Source organism: Rutilus rutilus (genome assembly GCF_951802725.1).
Source record: "Rutilus rutilus genome assembly, chromosome: 2".
Taxonomy (NCBI): domain Eukaryota; kingdom Metazoa; phylum Chordata; class Actinopteri; order Cypriniformes; family Leuciscidae; genus Rutilus; species Rutilus rutilus.
In genome coordinates, this window is record NC_140210.1 from 3,914,030 (window position 1) to 3,940,345 (window position 26,316).

Sequence of the window (26,316 nt, forward strand, 5' to 3'; positions counted from 1 at the left end):
TCCAGACACCTCTGTTTTATTACTCTCAACATGCATGATTGGGAACTACAGTATTTGGACTAATCTTGCATATTATGTTGATTAATAACATGCACACATTTATACATCAAACGAGATGTTTTGTATTACAGTAAGAGAATTAGAGTGAAAATCTTTGTAATGCTCCTGTTTTCTTCTTTGATTTTGAGAAATGCCACGGACGGTTCTTCACGAGATTACAGATTCACGCTGATGTGAAAAATCGACCATTAAATGTGAGTGAATCTGCGCATTACAGCGACTCTTGGCATTACGGATATATGAGAGCGTTACTCGTCCATCACATTACAGGATCAAGTTTCCCCTGAAGCGGCGTTCAGATTTCCAGCTTGCGTTTTTCACCTCCTTCAAAATGCCGTGTAAATGCTTTCTCTCCAGCGAGTCACTGACGTTGGACTGACCTATAAAGCCCTCCAAGTTTTCATTTCTTCAGCCATTACCGTTTCCGTGCACCGTCACCCGTTCGGCCATGAGCTTTCCCACAATGCACCTCTAATTGTCAATCAAGTCTTAAATCCGTCATTTGCGCGCTGTTTTGTCCGTGAATGAAACACGGTCTCCATCACGCCCTGCTTCCAGGGGCATTTATTGAGGGGTAGTAGAACCTAATGAAAAGATCAGATACTTTTTCTCTCGCCGCTCGCACCGATCAATGCCATCTTCCAGTTTGCTCTAATAGGTTCCATGTGAGCGCAAATTAATAACACTGAGGTTTAATGGCACGACTGGCGAATCATCTATCTTCAGCATCGATTTGTGCCCTGGTCCACTCAAGAGTAATTCGCTCGACGGTGATGATGTACCACAGCTTCTCGTCCTCGTGCTATCACCTGAGTAAAGTCACCCTTCCTTCTGTGATAATGAAAACTAGAGCCCTTTTTATGAAGCGAAAAGGAAGTCGAGGATGATAATGAATAATGTAGGCAAGTACATTTTAGTCACGTCGTTTTTTTTTTTTTCAAGTGCATAAAATGAACTTTGCAATATGATATCCGTTCTCACTCAACTGGCTCCATAATTAACAATTCAGCAAGAGCTTCTATATATGGCGCTCATTAATAAATTATCATACGCTGTGGAAAGGAATACTTCAGGCTAGGTTTGATTTTATTTCTTCACTGCGGTATATGTAATATTATCACATTGATATGAAGGTGCAGCGAGCCGTTATGACTGTACGGCAGGGATCAGTAGCATCTGGCCTTCTGAAACGAGGATTCTGAATCTGGTTGATTATTACACAGGTTCTGGGTTAATGAAACATGCAACCAATACTCTAATATTTTATTATGATAGTATATTTTACATACTCTATTTATATGTTTTTAAACAGTTTTTTTTTTTTTAACACACACCAAATAAGCTTAAAATCAAGCTGTATTTTATTATTTATTTTGTATTTTTTATATATATATTTTAAAATTGTGCAACATTTTGTTTTTTATACATTTTTAACCTGTTTCTTTTAACACATTGGGTAACACTTTTTTTTTTCTTGTTTGTACTTACCATAGTAATATCAGTAAATTATGCATAATTACATGCAACTGACCCTCAACTAAATCCTAATCCTACCCTAACCCCTATAGTAAGTACATGTAGTTAATAATTATTACTCAGTACTTAAATATATAATTACACTGTAATAATGACACAATAAAGTGTAACCACACATTGCTTCAAAAATAACATGCTAATATAGTAAAAAATAAAATATATATATTTTTTATATTTATATAAATACATTAAAATATAAATGAATAAATTAAATATATATATATATAATTTAGTTAAAAAAAATATTATTTAATTAATAGTCTGATTTATATATTCATGAAATTATTTAATATTCACACATTACATTTAAATAATATAAAATGAAAGGCTTCATGTGTAGGTGATAAAAGGTGCATGTTTTATTTGAGCTGAAGTGTCACTAAAACCAGCTCACTGATCGAGTTTTTTAAAAATATTATTATTAATATTTTAGACATGACTGAAAGTGGCCATTTCTGAGTGATTTGTTTACTTTGTAATTCGTCTTTCCATCTCCACCAGCCTGACCCATGCAGATGTGTGTGATAGATGGACATTACTGCTTTTACAACGCAATCGTCTCCTCTCACAAGCCATTTTGCTACGCTCACGACCTCTGTAAGGACAATTCATGTCAAGGTTGAACATATTTTGCAGCATTTTCTGCACCTACCAGATTACATTCATCAGGAATCAGATGTACTGCTGTGCTATCATCCATAAAGTAATGCGCCACACCTCAAATATGATGTCCGAGTAAACAACATTCGGACCCGCGCCTGGCTTATCTGTTTCACTGCAGGCTCAACAGTCGGATCCTGTTATCATAAAAGTACATTCGGTATCTCTCTGATCATGTTAATGGTCTTTTAGCATAATTGCTCTGTGCTGCAAAAATAAATAAATGCACAAAAACTGTATCCAGGGATCGGTCGCTTGGTGAAGTGAATTGCTTTTTAGTTGCTTTTGGAAAAATTAGCGCTGTATTGCAAAACTGTCCTGAATGAATCTTCAGAGGTCTTCGCTTATTATTTGTTTGTCCTGGTTTCACCTCAGTGTTACTGTGAAAATCTTTTCACATTTCAAAACATTTTTTTCCTAGCTACATTTAATTAGTACATTTCCGTGATTTATCTGCTTAAATAGTTTTACACTGGACTGCAATGAGATTGCATTATATCTACAAAAGGCATCCGAAGCCAGAAAAAGCTTGTTTACAATTTTCTGAAGCTAGCATAACCTTCAAAGGTGACATTTTAATGTCTTAATGAAACGTTCAGTCTTATTTTTTCCACTGTTGTAAGTTTTTTTGTGTGTCATTTTTATTGTGTTGTGTGATGGATGATTGAGCTGTCATAATTTAAGATGAAATCAGTTTGCTTTTTTAATATCAGGCCTTTATACTTTTTTTTTTTTTTTTTTGCATGGATTTAATAAGACAATATTGAACTTGACCCTTAACAACAAGTGCAGCGATGGTTGTCATAATACCATGGCACTTGCTCAGTACTTCAAAGAATGTCATTTACTATGTTTTTGCCATGATATTACAGTACCAGTACAGTATTTCAGATACTTTTTTTGACATGCACCATGATAGTATCATGGTATTCTCTTCATAGAGTGTCATATATTATGGTACATGAATTTCAGTACAAAGTGTAGATTTACCATCTGGTGCTATCACTCAGAGTGCTACTTTTTCCAAGGGACCCAGTTAAACATGGTATAACCACTGTAAAATGTCCAAAAACACAGTTTTGTCATGCAGTATGTTATCTTTAAAAAAGCATGATAGTATTGTTTGGCAGGTATTCCATGTATGCCAATTTATTCCAATTTGTATACTTGGAGCCATGGTGCTATGACACACACACACAAAAAAAAAAAAACACAAAACATAGTTTTACCATAATTTCATGCCAAAAAAATAAATAAAGTGCCACTTTTTGTTAGCTCTCGGCATGCGACTATGAGGAAAAAACTCAGCCGAAAAACACAAAATACACAATTTCAATCAACCAGCTGAGACAAATCAAGAGTTTAATTACTGCACACAAGCAGTTTCTTTGGCATCTTCCCATTTTCCAGGGTGATTTTGAGGGAATTGGACACATTACTGCCCTGCCAGTGTTACTTATTCTAACAAACTGTCTTTCACAGCGAGAAACACATAATGACTCTCCGTTTGTTTAGCTGCGAGGGACATTATAGAGAAACGATACGTCTCAAGACTTCAAAATATGAGTGCGAGGGAAAAACCTCAAGGGTAAAATCAATTCTCTGACACTAATTGAATCAATACGTTACATGTTTTTATGCCCGCGTGACAGTCGGATATACAACTCGGTGAAGTTTAACGGGAAGTTTAATGTGGATTGAGCCGAGCCACTTTCTAAGGTCCTGTTGAGCCTCATATTCAGCGTGAGTCCATCTGTTGGACACTTCATCTGGTTTAATGGCATGCTTGTGCATATTAATTAGATTAGTTTGAGGATAATACATGTTAATTGTCATCTGTTGAGCTCAGACTTTGAGAATATAGCTTTTTAATTTGCATAATCTGCTTGATAACGTAACAGACATTATTTAAAGTCAACTTGACATCAACATGACTTTCTTAGATCAATTACTGCGGGCAATTAATGCATGGTTATACCAAATAAAAAAGTATATATTTTTTTATTGCATATTTTTTTTAGAGTAAATATGGTCCGTAAGATTCAACATATTGAATTTTTGTATTTTCCTCTGGATCTAGATGGGCGAGAGGGGTCATGGCATCACTGCATGTGTGTTGCAGGTCTCAGATCTGATATGTGAATGTGTTTTTTGTCCCTTGTTGTGACAGATGCCATGCTGCTGGTGGCTGACAGACTGGCGGGGCCCTTTAACATCGAGGCCGTCATAGAGCCGATAGATTTAAAGATCTCTGAGGCCATCATGGCCATGCAGGACAACAGCATACAAGTTTCAAACAAGGTATGCCTGCACACACACACACACACACACACACACACACACACACACACACATACAGGCAGGCATTAATGCCTCTGCACGCTCACACAAATATCAAGGGCCAAAGCTCTTCAAGCTGTAGCAATTCCAAGGGATTTTTTGAGTGAACTTATATATAAATATAAAGTTCAAACCTTAAGAAATATGCTTTTCACTACTCCCATAGTGTATGGTTGCAGAAAAAAAAAAAAAAAAAAAAAAATGTCTGAGGTAATACTTGTTCAAAACAATCACTTTTTGTTTATTTTGATGAATAAAATAATATTTTTTTGTTCAATAAATACAGTCATTTAAATATGTTAATATAAACACTTAATAGCCTACGTAAACAGAATAATTTTTAAAAGTAAACGATTCTGAAAGCACTGAATGAGATCCCGTAATAATTTAATATAGATTGTCAGTTGTAACTATAAATTATATTTTATTATATGATATGATAAATACAATATTTTTAAATATGACGGTTTCATTATAAATATGGTGATTATCTCTAAGGTTGACACCCAACTTAATACATGATATTTCCCATCTGAATCTAACCATGTCATGTCAACAAATGGAAAAGTCATCCAGATATGTACTATCATGTAAATAATTGTGTCTTTCGCCTCGACAGCAGCGACGCCTTTTACCCCGAATACCATACTTTTACATATTCTTCTGTTATTGAAAATCTTCTTCTTTAATTACCTCGAACAAAACTGAAAAATCAGTAACAAGACCTTTGTCTTAAAATAACATTTGCTACTTAAATCTATAACATAAAAACATATATATTAGATCACAGAGCACTTTTCTCTGCTTGCCTGCGATCACGTCAAGGATCAGACAAATTTCCACGCGCATCTTGAAAAGCGGATGTTTTGGAAAGTGCTGCGCAAGTTTTTGTGCCATCTAGTGGTTTAGAGGATGCGCCTTTAGCCATATATACTGTATATATACACTCACCTAAAGGATTATTAGGAACACCTGTTCAATTTCTCATTAATGCAATTATCTAATCAACCAATCACATGGCAGTTGCTTCAATGCATTTAGGGGTGTGGTCCTGGTCAAGACAATCTCCTGAACTCCAAACTGAATGCCAGAATGGGAAAGAAAGGTAATTTAAGCAATTTTGAGCGTGGCATGGTTGTTGGTGCCAGACGGGCCGGTCTGAGTATTTCACAATCTGCTCAGTTACTGGGATTTTCACGCACAACCATTTCTAGGGTTTTCAAAGAATGGTGTGAAAAGGGAAAAACATCCAGTATGCGGCAGTCCTGTGGGCGAAAATGCCTTGTTGATGCTAGAGGTCAGAGGAGAATGGGCCGACTGATTCAAGCTGATAGAAGAGCAACTTTGACTGAAATAACCACTCGTTACAACCGAGGTATGCAGCAAAGCATTTGTGAAGCCACAACACGCACAACCTTGAGGCGGATGGGCTACAACAGCAGAAGACCCCACCGGGTACCACTCATCTCCACTACAAATAGGAAAAAGAGGCTACAATTTGCACGAGATCACCAAAATTGGACAGTTGAAGACTGGAAAAATGTTGCCTGGTCTGATGAGTCTCGATTTCTGTTGAGACATTCAGATGGTAGAGTCAGAATTTGGCGTAAACAGAATGAGAACATGGATCCATCATGCCTTGTTACCACTGTGCAGGCTGGTGGTGGTGGTGTAATGGTGTGGGGGATGTTTTCTTGGCACACTTTAGGCCCCTTAGTGCCAATTGGGCATCGTTTAAATGCCACGACCTACCTGAGCATTGTTTCTGACCATGTCCATCCCTTTATGACCACCATGTACCCATCCTCTGATGGCTACTTCCAGCAGGATAATGCACCATGTCACAAAGCTGGAATCATTTCAAATTGGTTTCTTGAACATGACAATGAGTTCACTGTACTAAAATGGCCCCCACAGTCACCAGATCTCAACCCAATAGAGCATCTTTGGGATGTGGTGGAACGGGAGCTTCGTGCCCTGGATGTGCATCCCACAAATCTCCATCAACTGCAAGATGCTATCCTATCAATATGGGCCAACATTTCTAAAGAATGCTTTCAGCACCTTGTTGAATCAATGCCACGTAGAATTAAGGCAGTTCTGAAGGCGAAAGGGGGTCAAACACAGTATTAGTATGGTGTTCCTAATAATGCTTTAGGTGAGTGTATATATATAATGTGGTTGTGTTAAATATGTTCGAAATTTCACGTATGCATTAAACATTTTTACAGACATTTGTTCACAATTTTGATTAATATGCATGTTGCCCACATTGTAAAGCCACAGCTCAGGTACAAAAGCTTTCAAGAGGAGCTTTCATTTTCAGGGAAATTAGCCATGTATCCCTGATGGACTTCCACGCAGAGGGCAGTATGCAAAATAAAATATGGCTTGATCCACAAATACCAGTGTGAAAGAAGGAAAGAAATAAGCACAGCTTGTCTTTTGAGTGCTGTGGTCTGCTGTTACATTAAAAAGCGTCTGGAAAGCAGGAGGACCTGATTGAAAATGCACAGCAGCCATGAACATCAGTGTGTACATGTCAGCCAGAGACTTTGAATGATAATCATAGTGACAGATCGTCCGACATCAGAGCGCAGACAACGTTCTGCCATAAGAGCCAGCCGTGGCATTAAAATGTTCCATCACTGTCAGCTCACCCACAATTCATTGCATCTACGAGACGTTAGCATGCATGTGAATGCAAAGCATATGCTATTTCTCTCATGCCACGCATTTTTTAAGCGTTTGCCTCGGATTCGATCAATGGAATCCAATTTAAATTCTTTGGAATTGTAATGCGCCCTTTCAGCATTGAATTATTATTTTTTTGTTTAATCGGCAAGTGTTAATATGCATGGCAATTTAGGCACTTAGATATAGGAAACTTTGTGAATGGGATTTTAAAGAGGTATTATCGATTTGACTGCACTGACTCTATCATATGAGAACAAACCTTGAACTGAATTGAGCTGAATAAAGACACTATTGTCTTCTGAAGAGCTAAACTGAATCAACACTGATCAAGAATTAAACTAAATCAACATTAAACTAAATTGAGCTACATACATAGTGACACTATTGTCTTCTGTTGCTGCTTTACAGCTGATATTGGATTTGTTTCGTAATTGATTAATTTTGCAACATTAACACACTGTGAAGCTGCTTTGAAACAATCTTTATAGTATAAAGGACTTTATGCATACATGTGAAATTGACTTGTGGTGGCAACAGTGATATGATGAATCCAAATTAATTTTGAATAAATATTGTTGATAATATGAATAAGAAGAACTAACAGTTAATGCTGATGTCCACTGTAGCGCATCTTGAGGCAACGTTGAACTTTATGTAATTCATTGCATTATGAATTGTGGTTGTGTGCATTTTAAAATGCAACCATGCATACAAATTGGTAGGTATTCATATTCTTGTATAGAGTTTGTTTGACGCTTTAGGCATCCTGTTATATCAGGACATGGTGTTTACAAAACGTGGCTCAAAATGTGCACACTGAGCAAATTAACTTAAAACTTTTATGCAGATGCTTTTATCCGAAGCGACCTACACTGCATTCAACATTAACGCTATCGTTTGTGTATGCATTCCCTGGGAAATGAACCCATGCAATAAACAATTCAATGCAAAACATGTCATCTCCTTCAAGAACACTCCACGACACCATACACACCCTCTCATCGCACTTCACTCTTCACATTCAGCTGTTTTTATACCCTAACCACACGGGCTGATGCCTTCCCACTTGGTAATTATAGGTATTTCAAGGATGCGGTCATCCCAAACCAGCTGGAATGGGCCGATCTGCCCGCGGGATCTCGGATGTGTTCAACAGTCGCTTCAGACCGTACAGCCCCGAAGAGAGACCCACCACGGCAGCCGGCACCAGCCTGGACAGACTGGTGAGTGGGTGGCAGGAGGGCAGAGCGGGGCAGTGTGGGCAGGCGTGGGTGGGCAGTGGTGACCTCTGGAAGTCAGACCCAGGAAAATACCGTGGGAAAAGCTTTGGTGGCGATGCAAAAATGTGAAACGTGTAATTTATTGGTCACACTTTAATTTGGGGAACACATACCACTATTAACTGTGATTTTTGTCTCAAACTTCTAATTATTGCTTATTAATAGTTAGTAAGGTAGTTGTTAAGTTTAAAAGCAAGGTCATGCAGATTTATGCATTAGCATGTGCTTTATAAGTAATAATAAACAGCCAATATTCTAGTAATATGCATGCTAATAAGCAACTAGTTAAAAGTAAGAATTGGACCCTAAAGTAAAGTGTTACCAGTTTCTTAAAGGTGAAGTATGTAGTTTCTGCGACACTAGTGGCAACTAATTTGATTGGCTAATTTCAATCAAATGAAGCTGTGTTGCTATGTGTCATGAGTAAGCAACCGAGCAGACTAACACTATCGCTTATAATACACCCGTCCAACATTTCAGTGCCACAACTGTTTGAGGCTAAATAAACATTATAAACTGGTACATGTCTTTCTGAACGGGTGCATGATGATGCTGTGTGGTACTGAATCATCCACTGTAGCGTTTCATCGCAATGCCCTGTTCACTTTGACGTGTTTATGACCTGTTTAAACTTTTAAGTTCTAAATTCAGCAAATATTGGCTTGTACTTCTGTAACCAAAGCTGAATGTCTTTTCTCATGTACAGTAACGCATCAGTCATGTTCCCACAGCGGCTAAACACCCTCTGGCTCCGCCTACTACAGTAGCCACGCCCCAAACTCTCACGATAGGTTGATCCGGAAAGTGATTGACAGATCTGAGCGGACCGCTCTCAGTGTTTTAGATGGTGCTCAATGTTCACACTTTTGGGGGAGATAAACCCATGAATGGCATAGTAATAGTCAATAAACTTGGTTTAGAGAATGTATTTTACAATAGCAAATCCTACACACTTCACCTTTAAGGGTTACATCACATAAAGTCAGGTTTAGTAAAGTTGGATAAAGTTTTTCTTCGTTGTTGTTATTATTAACCCAGTTTTTAGGCTTCGGATGAAGTGTCTAAGTGTGCTTGAGTTACTTTACTGGAATGAAGTCTTCTGACTCATAATACTTAACACGAATAGATGAAAATATGAATTGGACTTAAAAGTAGAACAAGATTGCATTTGTGCATAATCTTATTTTACCCCCCGGCTTACTGTGAGAATTCATTTAAAATGACTTTCTATCCAATACGGGCAAGTATTTTTTTTTTTTTTTTTTTTTTTCAGTCGGTTGTGCACTGGATGAGTTTAAAGTTAACCCTCAAATATATAATGGAGAGACGTGACAGTTAAATAAATGTTGAGTTAGAGAGAAGCGTTTGCGTTTGCTTTGTTGTTTTTTTCCAGAGACCGAGGGAATGGGATGGAATATCCCAGCAATGCCATTCATCAAATGTAATCATGCATATTGCTTTTCTGTCTAATGCATATTTATCATGTGTTTTCCCGTGGTATTCTTTCTCTCTTTCTCATCTCCACTTTCAATGAAATACCTTTTTTCCTCTGTTTTTTTGCTTCCGCATCCCAGAGGATTGTCTGGAGGACGATGCAACACAGCGTAAGCCGTCCAACCCTCCTCTCACTTTACCTCCGTCATTTGTCTTGTGGCTTCCAGCCTTCTCTCCATCTTTCCCCCTCTCCTTCATCTGCTGGTGTACTTTATGAGTAGTAATGCACTGTATATCCGTGCTGGCAAACTTTAAGTTGTAGACATGGACTGTAATGGATCATCCTCTCATTAAAGGGTAGTCACTCTTTTCATGCAAATAATGCACAGGGACTGAAGTATTCAGCCTTCAAAAAAGACACAAAAGCATCTTAAAAATAGTATGAGGGTGAGTAGATGATGACAGAATGTGTATTTTTGGTAAACAATTCCTGTAAATATAACTGTTGATTTTATTTTGTTACTTCCAATACGGTCAGAGGAAGTACTATATAGTTCAAAAGTATGGGGTCAGTAACTTTTTTTATTTTTTCTTATTGTCTTTTTTGGAAAGAAATTAATACTTTTATTCATTGAGAATGCATTGAATTAATCCAAAGTGATCAAAAGTGCAGAAATGTATAGTGTTACAAAAGATTTGTTTCAAATAAATGCTGTTCTTTTGAACTTTCCATTCAAAAAGGTATCATGGTTTCAGCAAAAATATAAAGCAGCAGCGCAACTGTTTTCAGTATTGATAATAATCATAAATGTTTCTCGAGCACCACATCATCATATTAGTATGATTTCTGAAGGATCATGTGACACTGAAAACTGGAGTAATGATGCTGAAAATTCAGCTTTGATCACAGGAATAAATTACATTTTAAAATGTATTCACATAGAAAACAGTAATGTATGTAAAAAAAAAATTTAATCATAATATTTTTTTCTTTACTGTGGTGAGCATAGGAGTTTTTATTTATTTTTATTTATTTTTTTTACCATTTTTAATTATATATCTTATTGACCCTAAACTTTTGAGCTGTGCGTGCGTGCGTGCGTGCGTGTGTGTGTGTGTGTACTTGTACAGCTATCTTTGTGAGGACCAGTTTGAGTTTTAGACCATTGGAGTGAGGTCAAAGAGAGTAAAGTGAGTACATTTCTGAGAGCCCTTTAAAGGCCTGTTTGAGGGTCAAGACTTGGTTTTAGGGATCAGGTTATAATGAGGTTAAGGGTAGGTTTAGGGTCAGGGGTCGGGTTAGGCACTTAGTTGTGATGGGTAAGGTTAGGGTAAGCGGCTAGAGATTGCATTAGGTCAATGAATGTCCTCATAAAGATAGATGTACAAGAATGTGTGTGTGTGTGTGTGTGTGTGTGTGTGTGTGTGTGGGTGTGGGTGTGTGTGTGTGTGGTATAAATAAGTAGCGCTTAAGCTCAGGTTGCTCCAGAGGGATTGTTCCTGTAGTAAATATCAGTTGCTTGCTTGGAAAAAAGGTTAGCTAAATGACAAATAGCCTCATATATCTTAACCCAACAGTGAAATTGTCCTTACAGAAGCAAAGTCTTGAAAAAGACTTTGCTTCTGACTCATTACAGAGGATTTGGAGCGGCTGCCAACACAGATCATTCAAAACCTACTGTTACTGAGACCAACAAAACACTCTGAACGTAATACATCGTACCCTTTAGGGTCACTGTAGAATTCAGGCTTCAGGCATTAGAGAACATTATTAAAGACCAGATAACTTGACACTCTAACGTTACTGGAAGAACGTTTGTTAATATATTGCCAGAATGTTAGCCAGAGTTCTGAGAGCGTTCCCTGTCAGCTGGACAGAAAGCCATGACAGACTCAACTTTTTTTTGCATTTTGTACAGCTGACCATCACTTCAAATTACCCTAGAGTTTTTGAGAAATGTGTTTTGCATTCGCTTCAATTCAGTTTAATTCAAAGTGCAACTGTAGTCATTAAACTGATTGTGACACCAGTGTTTAAATGGTAAACGAATGAACATTCTCTTCTGTTTCACCTCTGTCCCATTCTGATGTTTATGAAGAGCAATGTTGGCCAAATGAAACCGATTCTGATTATTATCCGACTGTATATAGATGCATTTAGTTCTCAGCTATAAAAGCCAAATGCCACAGGCCCATTCCAGCTCTTTTCAGACTTGGCTAAAAGACACAAACCCCAGAGATTTGCCAAGGTTTGATGGCTAACCATACAACACTTGCTAACTTATCGCCCATTTGCTTGTTTTTCGTGTTTTAATGAGCCAGTTTGTGATGGAAACATCGCAACAACTACAGAAATCAGCAGTACGGTTGACAAAAGAGTGCAAATGAGCGAGTGTTTGGTGGTCTGATATCAGCAGGTAAACACGCGTCGGCCATCGGACTGAAATGTAAAGATGCATTGTCTGAGCCCTCGCCAAAACGCAGTATTGCAGCTACATTGATTCTTCCTCTGCGCGTCTGGCAAACGTACTCGTGGGTCTCTCCTCTACACCCAATTTATTTTCATCACTGTGTACATGACTTGAGTCGTAAAAGAGCCACTGCTGCTAACCTTGGGGAACAGAAGAATATCGGAGGCTGTTGCACAAGGTTTAAGCGAGAGCAGGGTGGACGTCCTTCATAAAATAATGATCTCCATCAACATAGTGAATGTTTTTGGGGTTTTTTTTAGTCCCTAAAAGCCAAGTCCAAGTCAAGTCTCAAGTCTTTGTTCTATTTTTAGCAATAGTTCTGTGATAAGGCGATTATAATAACTCAACAAACCGATCTGTGGAAACGAGTTGGACACAATTCATATGAAAGTGTCCGTCCAGTCCATATGCAAGCTAACTTGGTAAATTTGGATATTATATGCATATGGTAGCAAATACTTGGTGAAAAAAAAACATGAAACGGACATGGAAATGCGTACTTCTTGAAAACGGACAGCTCAGCTCCCCTTTGGATTAAATGATTGCTTTTGAAATTAAATGACACTTGGCTATATTGTTACTGTTTGTTGTTCATTTATATAACAGCACTTTCCAATAGGTGATGAATATTCAGATGAGTCACGCGCTTAGGATATTTAATAACGCTGGCTTGGTGTGTTTGCTGCTGCACATATTGATCGGGAATCAATGAATTAAGAATGAATAGTAAAACGAGTCTCTGTCTTCAATACCAAGTCAAGTCTCATGGCTTTTTTTTTTTTTTTTTTTTTTTTTAGACTTAAGTGCGACTTGAGTTTCCATCTCTGTTAAGAAGTTTTAGCAGTTGTGTTTTGTCTATGGTCATTGTTCATGATTGGTTACTAAAGCAACTGTTATGATACATGTCAAGTGGTCTCTGAAATTAAAAAAGTAATCAAAAAAGAATGGAAGCTTGTCTCCAGCACACGGTATAGACAAATAAAAAAGGTAATTGCAACATTTTATCTCACAATTCTTACTTTACTTTTTCAGAATTGTAAGATATACAATTACAATTGTGAAAAAAGCTGCTAAAACTTTAATTTACATGTTACTATATGTACTTACTATAGTAATAACAGTAAACTAACCCTAAACCAAACCGTAACTCTATAGTACTGTAAGTACATGTACATTAATATTAATCCGTACTTGTTTAAGTACAAAATCAAGTGTAACCAAAAATCTTTATTCTTAGATGTTTTAGAACTATCTTTGTCGTTGTCGTTAGTTATCATCCTTGATATGAGTTGTGAAATGTAAAATTGCAATGGTGAATTCTAAAGTCAGAATTGTGAAATATAAAGTCAGAATTACAATTTTTTTTTTTTTTTTAAAGAGTCAGAATTGCAAGATGTAAACTCACAAATTACTAAAGAAAAAAGTCAGAATTGTGAAAAGTCGGTCGCAGTTACCTTTTTTTTTTCTTTTTTTTCTTTTTATTCTGTGGCGGAAACAAGCTTCCATAAAAAAGATCAGATGTTGAAATCTTTTAAGCATAAAAATGAGGCCTAAATGAGCCACTCTTGATTTTGGAGCTTTAAATGTCTTAAATGATTTGGATCAGAGACTTGCCGGAATCTTCCTGTCTGTGAATAGGGAAGCACTTTTGCAACTAAAAGCAGAAAGTCTCATAAGTATGATTAAGGAAATGAATTTACATAGGTTTTATAGCTCATTGAAATTTTAATGGAAGCACTTAGCCTTGAGACTTATAGACGTCCTCTTGGGAGCAGAGCGAGAACAAGCCATTTAAAGTAACGAGGCTCTTCATGCTGTAAGACACTAAACAGAGTCCGGAAGTTCAGCTTGTGGTGTGTTAAAGTACTTGAAGATACATGTAGATAACTTCAGATGTCATACTCTTTAAGCAGTGATGGATTTATGGGTCCACATCACAGATATCAGGGTTTCCATGCACACATTTGAATGCAAATATTGGGTAATTGCATCAAAAATTCTGGAATGGAAACATCAGGAAGTGAATAAAATATCCAAAATGTATATAAAAACGTAAGAAATGGATGTCATGCCTATGAATTTGGACATACTGCTCGGCTCACGTTCTGTTTTTTTTTTTTTTTCTACTATATACGGAAGTCATATTCGGACGCAAGGATGGGGTGTTTCGAAAACTTGTTTCTGTTACAAAAATACAATTAGAACCTGTTACTAAATCCTAAAATGACACTTATCTAATCCCTCAATAGTTTACCCTAGACTGGAATGATATTAAATGAAGAAAAGGAGACTTTTTGCCTTCGGAAGTTAGAGGTCTCGATACGAACTCAAACATTAGACCGACCGAATTATCTGAGCATTGATACCATTGTTAATGTTGTAGCTCTAAACTTTTACTGTAGGTGGCTCTTTTCTTTCTCCTAAAAGAGGAAGTTTAGAAGACATTCTTAAAATTAATATATAAAGCAAAACTGAGAACTGTTAATCCTCCTGAGCTATGAAAGAGCAACCTTTGATTCTGCAATACAACTTCTTCTCGGATGTGCATGTTCAGTTTAGAGATTTTCAATTGATAAAACACGTTCTGTGGCTAAATGGGTGCTAATCCACATTGTGGAGGATGTTTCTAAGGCGTTCGCTCGATGCGGGCCTACTTTATTATGTGTAGGCGTCTAACCGGACTGTTCCTCATCTAGCTTGAAGGCTTGTCTGACTAATTACTTGACTTCCAGATATCTCTGGCTTGTGTGTGCAGACACGGATTGACGTAGGTAAGAAGATAAGATGAATGTTTGGTCTTGGTTGCTGGTGATTTGTAGGGTGTAATGTGAGTCAATTGCGTTTTTGCTACGAATCATGCCTATCAGATGCATGAGCCGAAAACTGTCTTCTTGCATTATGAATCATCACCTGTGATTTAGTATGTTTTCCCAGCACTGATTGCTCCTAATTTGCATCCCGGCGTCTACAAAGATGACAGGGCATCCAAAGAGCGTGTTCGTAAACCTATGAATAAGGTCACAGAGTTCCAGCAGGAATAAACTCAATGTCGTTTAGCAACTGATATTTGTTTCTAAACCAAATAGCTACGCCTTCATTAGATATTGTGAGCACCATTTCCATAATACTCTGCATCTCCAGTGCATGTAGGAGGCTTTTAACAGCAAACGTGGGTCCAGGCCAGAGAAGAAATGGAAATAAGTGAAGAGGTTTCGGAAACTAGCAGCATGTTACAAGCTGAAGAAGTGAGCGGGGTTAACGCCGAGTCATTCTCATGCTACACACTCGGCTTCATGTGAATCAGGTCCTGAGAATCTATGCCTTCTGGGAGACTTGTAAGTGTAAAGGGGAATATGCAATCCTACCTCAGCCTTTTAATTATATGGCAGAAGGATTTTATGTTGAACTTGGCAAGAAGCGCTCTGACAAAAACAACTGGATCCGTGTTCTCTTTTAGGCTGCCAGTGGCACATTTTTGTCCGTTAATGCCAAGCGTAATTATCCTGCAAAATAAATGAAGACGTTTTATAACCTCAGTCAGCCAGAGCGCTTATGATTCTGTGCCCTTAATACATTCATAACGTCATACATAGAAAAATCCTGCCTGACTTTGAAACACTCGGGCTGGTTTTTAGCACAGCACTATAGCGATATTAGAGTAAATGCTAATATTTCAGCCGTGACGATTTTCTTTCAGGCTACGCACATTTTTCATTCTTTTTCATGTTGCTTTTACTTCATTTTCTTGATATGTGTACAGTATATGAGGTTTAACTTGGTTTCAGTTCAAGTATGATTATATAAACCCGAGTTTCTCATACTCATTCTCATCAAAGAAGCTGTTACCCTAGAAAATTCCCTAAATTTCCACTCAGTCAACTTTATATATATATTTCAATGTTAGATGCGCTTAATCGTGATTATTGAAATATACATAAAAGTTGATTGAGTGGAAATTTAGGGAATTTTCTATGGTAACAGCTTCTTTGATGAGAATGAGTATGAGAAACTCTGGTTTATATCATTTAAAATGTATTATAATATTATACATTTATAATTGATAAAAGTTTGTATATATCGATTAAGCGATTTGCAATTAATTGATTTGACAGCACTATTCAATATATAATGTACTTTTACATTGTTGTTGCTAAATGTTTTTGGTATTTCTTGCAATCATGAACTGCCTTGCTATTTTAGATGGCCCACAGTTTGAAAGGCTCGTCTCAACATTTCAGATTGTTATTAGCTATCACATTTTTGAAAAGTGACATCCTACAATTTCTTTTTGTGGCTGTGTAACCTCCACTTCTCAATCTGTAATTTTATTGCTCTGTTGACGTTCACCCTCTCTCTTAACAATCAGTGTTGACATTTTATGGTCTCTAGGCCGCGGCATCCAGGGCTAAATCCGTGTAAAATACAAAGGATGTGGCTGGGAAGAAAAGAAGCACTTGTAAAAAAGCAAACCCAAAGTCTGTTAGTGGAGCGCTGGCTGATACAGCGTCCAACCGCCTCTGCCAGTAAAGGGTTTGAATAGCTTCAAAACACAAAGACATTCCATCAGATGGTTTAAGTTACAGTTTAATGGCAGCGTGCATTCAGATAGCTACTCTATATTTTATTCCCCCACAGCCACAATTACCGTGCGGCTCAGTAGGGTGAATAAAACACCAGTGCAGTCAGCGGACTCTTTTTTTTTTTTCTCCGTGGCATGGCATGCTGCTGCGTCATGCTGTTTTTAGGATTCAGCAGATGTTTTTATGAGCAGAATAACCACAACGGGCATAAATGTGGGCAATTCCTAACCACCTCGGAGAAGACGTTTTCAAGGGAGGACCCAAGAAACGGGCTTTTCTAAACCAACATCCTTCCAGCTCAGTCATATAATTATATTTGTGCCTTATGCCGTATTTGAATAAACAACCACACTGGAAAAGAATTTTCACTCAGAAATTGCTAGTAGATTTCACAAAGAAATGGCAAGTAATGCATTGAATTACGCATGAAATTTTGAAAGATTGAAATGGAATGTTCTTGTAAAACATACGTCAATATTTTTGTATCTGCACTTTGATCTTTGAAACTTTGTAGACCTTTTAAATTCACAAACATCTATTACACACTAAAAGGTAATATCTGAAAATACATAATAGGGGCAATTTAAACACTCTTGATTGATTTCAGAACAAAGCATTTTTCACCCCATTCATTAATGCAGGCCATATTTTATTCAAATTAGGATGGTAAATTAATTTATTGTAATCAAACCCCTGATGTCACACTAACTGGCAGTGCATCTCAATAGCCTCTTCTCCGTGGTGTCTACCTTCCCCCTGAACTTGTGATTCCCCGCATGTCATGCCAGTGGAAAATCCATTCATGTCCTGGCAAAAGGGTGCCGGCAGAATTCCTCCCTCTTTGTTGATCAAGCGACGTCCCGCTCCTCTGAACCACAGAGGAACCTCAAAAAGCCTTGTCTCCTTAATCTCCTCTTGACTTTCTCTTGTTGTTCAGTTGTTTGTCTGTTGGAGAGCGCCTCCCTCTCTCTCTCTGGGTCTTCTTGAAAGGCATGATGGGAGGTCAGTAAGGCAAAGCTCTCTGCGCAATTAGAGATGTGTTTGATGCTTCTGCAAAAGAGCACAGTTCTGAAACGAGTTTTGTGCCGATTATATCAATCTTACTAGTTTAACCAGTAATATTCTAAAAGTTACCATAGCATTACTATTGGACATGTTACTATATATTTTTGGATGGATATGCCATGGTATTTATCACAGTTACAAAATGAACATGCTTTTGTTATGCATATTTGTTTGCTTTTGGACATGGTAATACTATGGTACTCATTTGAATATGGAAATAGTATCACAATCAATCTGTCATTAATTACAAAATATTTCATACAAATGACCATATGTTTTTTGTACATGATTATGGCAATCACTCAGTATGGTACTTATCATATTCAATATGTTGTCTGGTGGACTTGGGTTAATTAATTAAACTTAGCATGTATTACCATGTTTGGATGTACCACGGTAGGCTATATGAACATGGCAGTCGTTATAGTTATTTATGACCATCAATATTTTGTCTGTGGAAATTGTTCCATGACAATTCATCAACCATTAAGTAATCCATAAAACAAGAAGACAAGCATCATAAATGTTCAATATGATCAGAAGCCATTTTCATTAAGTCCTAGAAAAGACGCAATAAAAGCACACTTGAATTAAAATTTCACAATCGCTGTAGATCTGTGCTTGGAGCAGCTAAATTGGCAATAAAATGCAAACAGAGAGGAGTGGTGATTAGATCGCACCTTCAGGTGCCGTTACGAGCCTCCGGTGGAGCGTTAGATCCACACTGGATTAGCAAAAACAGCCCATAAAAGCCATAAAAGACTCTCACACTTGACACGTAAAGTCCTGCTGGCTGAAGATAATTTATGGCTGTTTTCCACCGTCAGAGCTGCGTTTGCAACAACCTCTGCTGTTCAGGAGTAAACGTGTTTATGTCTAACAAGTACACTGGAATTCATAAAGCTCACAATTTTCATAAAGCTCACAACTTGGAATGTATTACAGGATGATGTTTGACGCAATAGAACATGGAAGAGAAGTAAATTCACAAGTGGAGAATTACAGTGAAAACACATTATATACACATCATTCCAAAGTGATTTAACATTGTTTGGTTAACCTAAAACTGCATGCAAAGCCGCTGTCAGTGGACATGGGTGTAGCTGTTATAGACGTGTGTGGTTTGTTTTGACAGACGAATGAAAGGCTGAGAATGTAACATGAAAAAAAATAAAAAAAATAGCCATTTTAGACCAGCACTCTCAACCAAGAGGTCTTCCAGTTAAAACACAAAAAGCCTTTCATAAAGTGAGATGTCCTGATAGGCCTAAAATGGCTATTTGCACATTATTGATTTGGAAGACTGTGATTGTTGTAAGTAATGCAAGCTTTTAGACTGCCAAACTAAATGGATAATGCTAAACGCTATCTGCAAATGGCTCCGTTAATAAGGATAAAAAACATGTAAGAATTGCTAATGAGCCATTGCTGAGTTTTGTCAGTGAACAATGCCATTATCACCAGCGCTGGTGTCATCATGACCTCATCTTACATCAGCAGAGACGCGTTATGAACAATACAAGAACTATGGATTGTGAAAAATGAACAGTGACACTACTTGGTGCATAAAAAATCATTTAACAGCATTTGATAGATAGATAGATAGATAGATAGATAGATAGATAGATAGATAGATAGATAGATAGATAGATAGATAGATAGATAGATAGATAGATAGATAGATAGATAGATAGATAGATAGATAGATAGATAGATAGATAGATAGACACATTAAATAAAATAAAGAAACTGTGTTATACACAGATGTATGAGGGACACAAACGACACCTATTTTTCAGAATGACAAAATTCTGAATCTAGATCTGTCTTTATGACAACTTAAATTGCACTTGGAAAGATGAAAACAAACAAATACAGAGATGCCATTAAATATTTAGCTGGGCTACAGCAATTCAAGATGTTCCAGGCAATAAGCATCGCTATTCTGAATGTCAGATAAAGAGGGTGACAAAACAAATACTGTGAGAATGTGCCATCTGTGCCACAAAGTCCCTCAGACAAAGGACAGTGCAGACAGATACTGTATGCGCTCTCCCATCTGTGCTTATGTTATAAAAAAAAAACATTCTCTTATAAATTGTTTCACCCTAAAATATTCACAAGGGAGAAAATTATAATGATTATCTAAATGTTTCATTAACACTGAATAATGAAGGATTGAATCCATCATGGAATATCATCTTACAAGGGATATTGCACATTAAATGGGTACTTCACCACTGGAAAAAAAGGGTTTTCGTTAAAACTTGGCTGCCTATACCTGCCTATTTTTTTTTTTTTTTTTTGGTGCTACCTGACTAGAGAAAACACTTAAAAATGTCTGTTTTCTTCCATTAGCTGAATGGGTATTAAAACTACAACACCCATAATGCACTGGGCATGTTGCCATCCAAGGCCACTCCCACCAGTCTGCTATGGATAAACTCACCAGAGTCAAATACTGCCTTGCTTTAGTAGGAAATACCTCTTAGCAAACTTTTAGTCATAATAGCATTGACTTGTTTTGTTCCCAGTGCAAGAATTCAAAGAGTAAACGTTTAGTGGGAGTGAGTTACTTCCGGTTTCCAGTGAAGGATCCAGTGCGTTGAAGGCAGCGGATAAAGACTGCAAAGAATCATAAATATGAAGAGAACACTGAAAAACCTCCATGTTTATAGTCAACATTTCAAACTGGATGAACACAAACTCAGTTTTAGGCCAAACGGAGGGAAAAATTGAAAGTAGCAGTTCTGTCCGAAGCGAAACACTGTTGCGTTCAGGCAAGAAATCTGTTGCCGTGGTGTTCCATTTTTACCATAATGCTGTTTAAAGAGTAGATATAGTAGATATATAAACTTACCCTTACAATTACGGGTCTGTTAATAACCCTCTGCCGATCTGACTGTCCGTGGGTAGGCATACAAAAATGCAGAATAATTAACTAACTAACTAATATGGAACCTTATTTATTATGTGGATAACATTAAAGTCAGTGGGGTCCAAAACATTATTTGACCCCACTGACCTTAAAACAAGTCTTCATAATATATCTTTTTGCTGTTTTGGGTGAACTATCCCTTTAGGTAATTTTGTGGGATTGCAGTCGCTGAGAATGATGGGATGCTGCCTTAGAATTTGGCCAATATTAGATGTCTTGAAGACGTCATAAAAATATATTGCCTACCTTTTTGAACGATCTATGCTCTCGTCGTGTGAAAAATTATCGTTAATCAGTAACCATTTAAAAAAATCCCTTTAGCAAATTATATATATATACACTGCACATTTTAGAGTGGGCTTTTATCGTGGCCAGCCTAAGGCACACCTGTGCAATAATCACGCTGTCTAATCAGCATCTTGATATGCCACACCTGTGAGGTGGATGGATTATCTCCGCAAAGGAGAAGTGCTCACTAACACAGATTTAGACAGATTTGTGAACAATATTTGAGAGAAATAGGACTTTTGTGTACATAGAAATAGATCTTTGAGTTCAGCTCATGAAAAATGGGGGCAAAAACAAAAGTGTTGCATTTATAATTTTGTTCAGTGTTTATACGTATATCGTAATCACAGCCAAACTGAACTGACAGTTTAATATACTGTATACCTGACAGTTCAGTTTGGCTGTGATTATGATGTTTCCATTTGAGATGTAAAAAAGTTATATTATAAATTGGCAAGGAAAAATAAGCCTTTGTAATACTCGAAGGTTATATAGATGTATAATGCTAATGAAGTAAGTAAAACATCTGATCATATTTTACAGAAAAGTCCCACAGGTCAAGCGGGAACCTTTCTGTAGACCATCTGGCACTTTGATAAGCAAGATCTAAATGAAAGGAACTGTGCATGCAACATAATTTGTTCTTCAGTCTCAGAAATCAGATGCTCGAGCAAGTGATCAAAAAGCAGGTGTTCCCAGTTTCATTCCCCGTCCTTTGAGCATCATGCAGATGATCATGCTTCGTCACACTCAGAAACGAGACGAGGGGAAATGCTCAACTTGAGCGTTGCTCAGGCAGAAGATGAGGCATCATTTCACTGGCATCATGGGAGCCTGACCCCTCTGTTCTAGGAGCCTCGGATTTGTTTCTGCATGTATAATAAATAGCTCACAACCATACAGCGCTCACTTTTCTCATGTGCACGCAGAACCTTTGGGAAGTTCCTGAAAGCGTCTTTATTTTGATACGCTGCAGCTAAAACTCCTGTTATGTCATTCACACTGGTTCAGGAGAGAATTCAGCGCTTTCATATTTAACGTACCCTACCGGTTCCTATGAATTGCTGACATGCGGGTTGATGGATCACTGCTCTGATCTAATACACTGGATACGTTGTGCATTTATCACAGAAATTGATATGTCTATAGACTCTAACTAACCCATAACCACATTATATTCATAGCCACGTTGCATAGATAAACTGGATTTCTGAGGCCAGCTACATGGGGAAATGCTTTATCTGGAACGTTCCTCGCTGGCTTATCGGCATGGTCATAGTTGAGAAATTTTCAGACAGACAACCTTTTACCCAAAGCCTCTTTTTTTTTTTTTTTCACACAAACAGCCCAGCTCAGCAGACAGCGAAACCTCAGCACGCTTAACCTTTCCATTGATGCTGGAGATTTTCACAGCCAAACTCTGACTATATTCATATCCAGAAAACCCTTTATGTGCAAAACAAATGCAACTACGTGTTTCCCATGAGCAGCATTGCAAGTGAAAAAATAAAATAAAATACTAGGAATACAAAGCATGTAGAGGAGGAAGCAGATTTAAACAGGACACATGACTAGAGAATGTGTGTCTTTAGATTTCATATGAAGATATCTTGCCTCTTCATGGATTGTCTGAAATGGGGATTTACTGCAGAAGAAAAAGAAACTGCAAGTCATTCTTTTTCAAAAAAGGCTTTGTGATTTGAGCAGAGTGAGACAAATTATGACATTATAGATTCACAAGGTTAAACATTAAAGGTTTGGGGTCAGTATGATTTATTTTTTCATCAAATTGATCATAAAACGTTTACATTTTTACAATTTCAATTTCAAATGATGTTTTTTTTTATTCATCAAAGAATCCTGAAAAAAGCAGCACAACTATTTTCAACAATGATAATAATCAGAAATCTTTCTTGTAAATCAGCATATGTGACCCTGGATCACAAAACCAGTCTCGAGTCACACGGGTATATTTGTGGCAATAGCCAACAATACATTGTATGGGTCAAAAATATCCATTTTCCTTTTATGCCAAAAATCATTAGGATATTAAGTAAAGATCATGTTCCATGAGGATATTTTGTACATTTCCTACCGTAAATATATAAAACATTTATTTCTGTGAGTGAATGCAGCACAATCGTCAACATAAATGAACAACTTTAAAGGAGATTTTCTCAATGTTAAGATTTTTTTGCACCCTCAGATTCCAGATGTTCAATAGTTGTATCTCGGCGAAATATTGTCCTATCCTAACAAACCATACGTCAATGGGAAACTTGTGTATTCAGCTTTTATATGATGTATAAATCTCAATTTGACCCATGCAGGGTCACATATTAGAATGATTTCTGAAGGATCATGTGACACTGAAGACTGGAGTAATGATGCTGAAATTCAGGCTTTGATCACAGGAATAAATTACATTTCAAAATAGATTTAAATAGAAAACAGCCATTTTAAATTGTAATAATATTTCACTATTTTTACTGTGTTTTTGATCAAATAAATGCAGCCTTGATGAGCAGAAGAGACTTCTTTCAAAAACATTTAAAAATATGACCGACCCCAAACGTTTGAACAATAGTGTATGAATTTAAATGCGAGAGGAACACATTTATGTGTAATTTCATTGTTAAAATGTCTGAGGACACTGATGAAAGGACCCAGTTGTTCTTTGTCTGCCTTTGTGCCGCAGTGTTTAGAACAGTTTGTAATGTAGCTTGAGTTTGGGAGAGGAAACTATAACAGTTTTCTACATTACTAATAACAAAACATACATCAATCTATCATTCCCGTGCTCCAGAGTGGAACCACAAGTTTATTTAATGAAGAAAAGCATAACGGGGAGCTCAAAATTCAAATCTGGACCAAACTGTACATACTTTTTTTTTATAATGAGAGTCTTGGTATTCAGGGCAAGAGATTTGAACATATTGGATATTTCTTCTTTCTGGACTTCTCATAATGGCTCCTCTATTGTTCTCGTGTTTATTTTAAGAGATTTTTGTGGTGTTCATGTTAATATGCTCACAATACCCAATCAAATTGCCAGCATGGTTCAAATGACTTGTTGGAAATGTACAGTTAAGCATCATAATTATAGTGAAACTCAATGCATTTTGATAATGTACTCCACAGGCAAACTCTAAAGTCAAATCACATTTTGAGCATGAGAACTCGTGTTAGGGATGAGATGGGATGAGCAACTAGTCAATTAGTGACCAGTGAGATTTTTTTATCTTTAACATTTAACATTTGTGACCCTGGATCTCAAAACCAGTCACATGTCGCACGGGTATATTTGTGGCAATAGCCAACAATACATTGTATGGGTCAAAATGATAGATTTTTCTTTTATGCCAAAAATCATTAGGATATTAAGTAAAGATCATGTTCCATGAGGATATTTAGTAAATTTCCTACTATAAATATATAAAACATTTATTTTTGTGAGTGAATGCAGCACAATCGCCAACATAAATGGACAACTTTAAAGGAGATTTTCTCAATGTTTCGATTTTTTTGCACCCTCAGATTCCAGATGTTCAAATAGTTGTATCTCGGCCAAATATTGTCCTATCCTAACAAACCATACATCAATGGAAAGCTTGTTTATTCAGCTTTTACATGATGTATAAATTGACCCATGTGACTGGTTTTGTGGTCCAGGGTCACATTTGCATTTCTAATGTTTAGCAGAAGTGCTGTAGGGGGTGAATTTGAATATGCAACATTTCAGAGAGAGTTTTAGCATTTTAACATTTACTGTGAGAAAACGTGTCTACATACCAGCACTACTTTGACTTTTAGTCACACAGTGATGGGCAGAACGGATCATTTTACTGACTTGGACCTTTGAATCTCGTTCAGCAAAATGAACAAATCTTTATTCAAGTCATGTGTTTCATTCGAGCAGAATTAAATTGAATGCTTCATTTTCAATAGCCAGATTTCTAAACTCGTCCACTTGCGTGAACTTTGATATTCCGGAAAAATAGAAAATGTGCATGTGCATCTGACACAAAATGAGTGAATCGCTCTTTGAGACAACTTTTTTTTCTTTTTTTTTCGAGTCATATAAAAGATTTGTTCAAAATCGTTCATGATCGATCCATTAATGCCACATATTTTGGAAAATGAGTAGTTGTGCACAACAGTTGTCAAATGAAAGACTTCTCCACTTGGAAGTCAGGATCTAAATGAATTCAGTATATCAGTTAACAGTTGTGATCAACAGTGTTGAAAGCTGTAAAAAGAAAGCCAGATAGTGTTGTTGTCATTCACAACAAAACAGTTGTTTTCTCTTCTCACATGCTTAACTGTTAACTGTTCTGCTCGTGAAAGTGGCTGTAATTAAAATGTTGAGCTAAACGTTAAAGCTCTGCGCTGGTATACGAGCGTCCGCAGGGACAGGCACTAAAACGAAACGGGCTACACCACTCCGGCTCATCCTGTTGGGGTCGGCTTTCAGCTCTTGGCAGGAACGTCAAGAAGATGGGCTGTAAAAAGCGTCGGCCCTTAGCGGTGTCAGTCGGTTCACTGACGCTAGACGGTGCAATGTGATGACTGTCTCATCTGGATACATGCATGTGTTTATACAGGAACTTTGACATGGTGATGGCAACTTGATAATTCATGCTCTTAATCGGGACGTCCAACGGCTGCTGTGCAAAGGGAGTTTGTCCATAAAATCAAAAAGAGAAAAGGGAAACAGGAAGTGTGTTATAACTTCTGCACACGATGACTGATTTTGATGAAACTTCAGCTGTGTGTTCATTGTAGGAGGCCGATCACATGACAAAGTCATAGCGCCACCAACTGGCAGCAGGAAGTGTGTCACTGTCAAAAATGCTTTGAAATCTCCCTCTTATTTTTACTCCCTTGATTTGCTTGGTCACAAACTTTATCAGTATAACGTCAAAACACAGCAGATGAAGACCTGTGAAAGGATTCTTGATATCTTA

The 26,316-nt window shown here is 37.2% G+C and overlaps 1 protein-coding gene across 2 annotated transcripts in view; it reads left to right on the forward strand.

Annotated features, from left to right (window-relative positions):
• The window catches only part of gpc6a (glypican 6a), a 205,051-nt gene that overhangs the window by 154,136 nt on the left and 24,599 nt on the right, over positions 1-26,316 (forward strand). The window contains exons 5-7 of one of the 2 annotated variants that reach the window (XM_084402278.1): positions 4,427-4,557; positions 8,373-8,516; positions 10,148-10,177. In XM_084402278.1, the coding sequence (XP_084258404.1) occupies positions 4,427-4,557; positions 8,373-8,516; positions 10,148-10,177 (305 nt within the window). The remainder of the gene's footprint in view (positions 1-4,426; positions 4,558-8,372; positions 8,517-10,147; positions 10,178-26,316) is intronic. The other variant, XM_084402279.1, reaches the window with a different exon arrangement.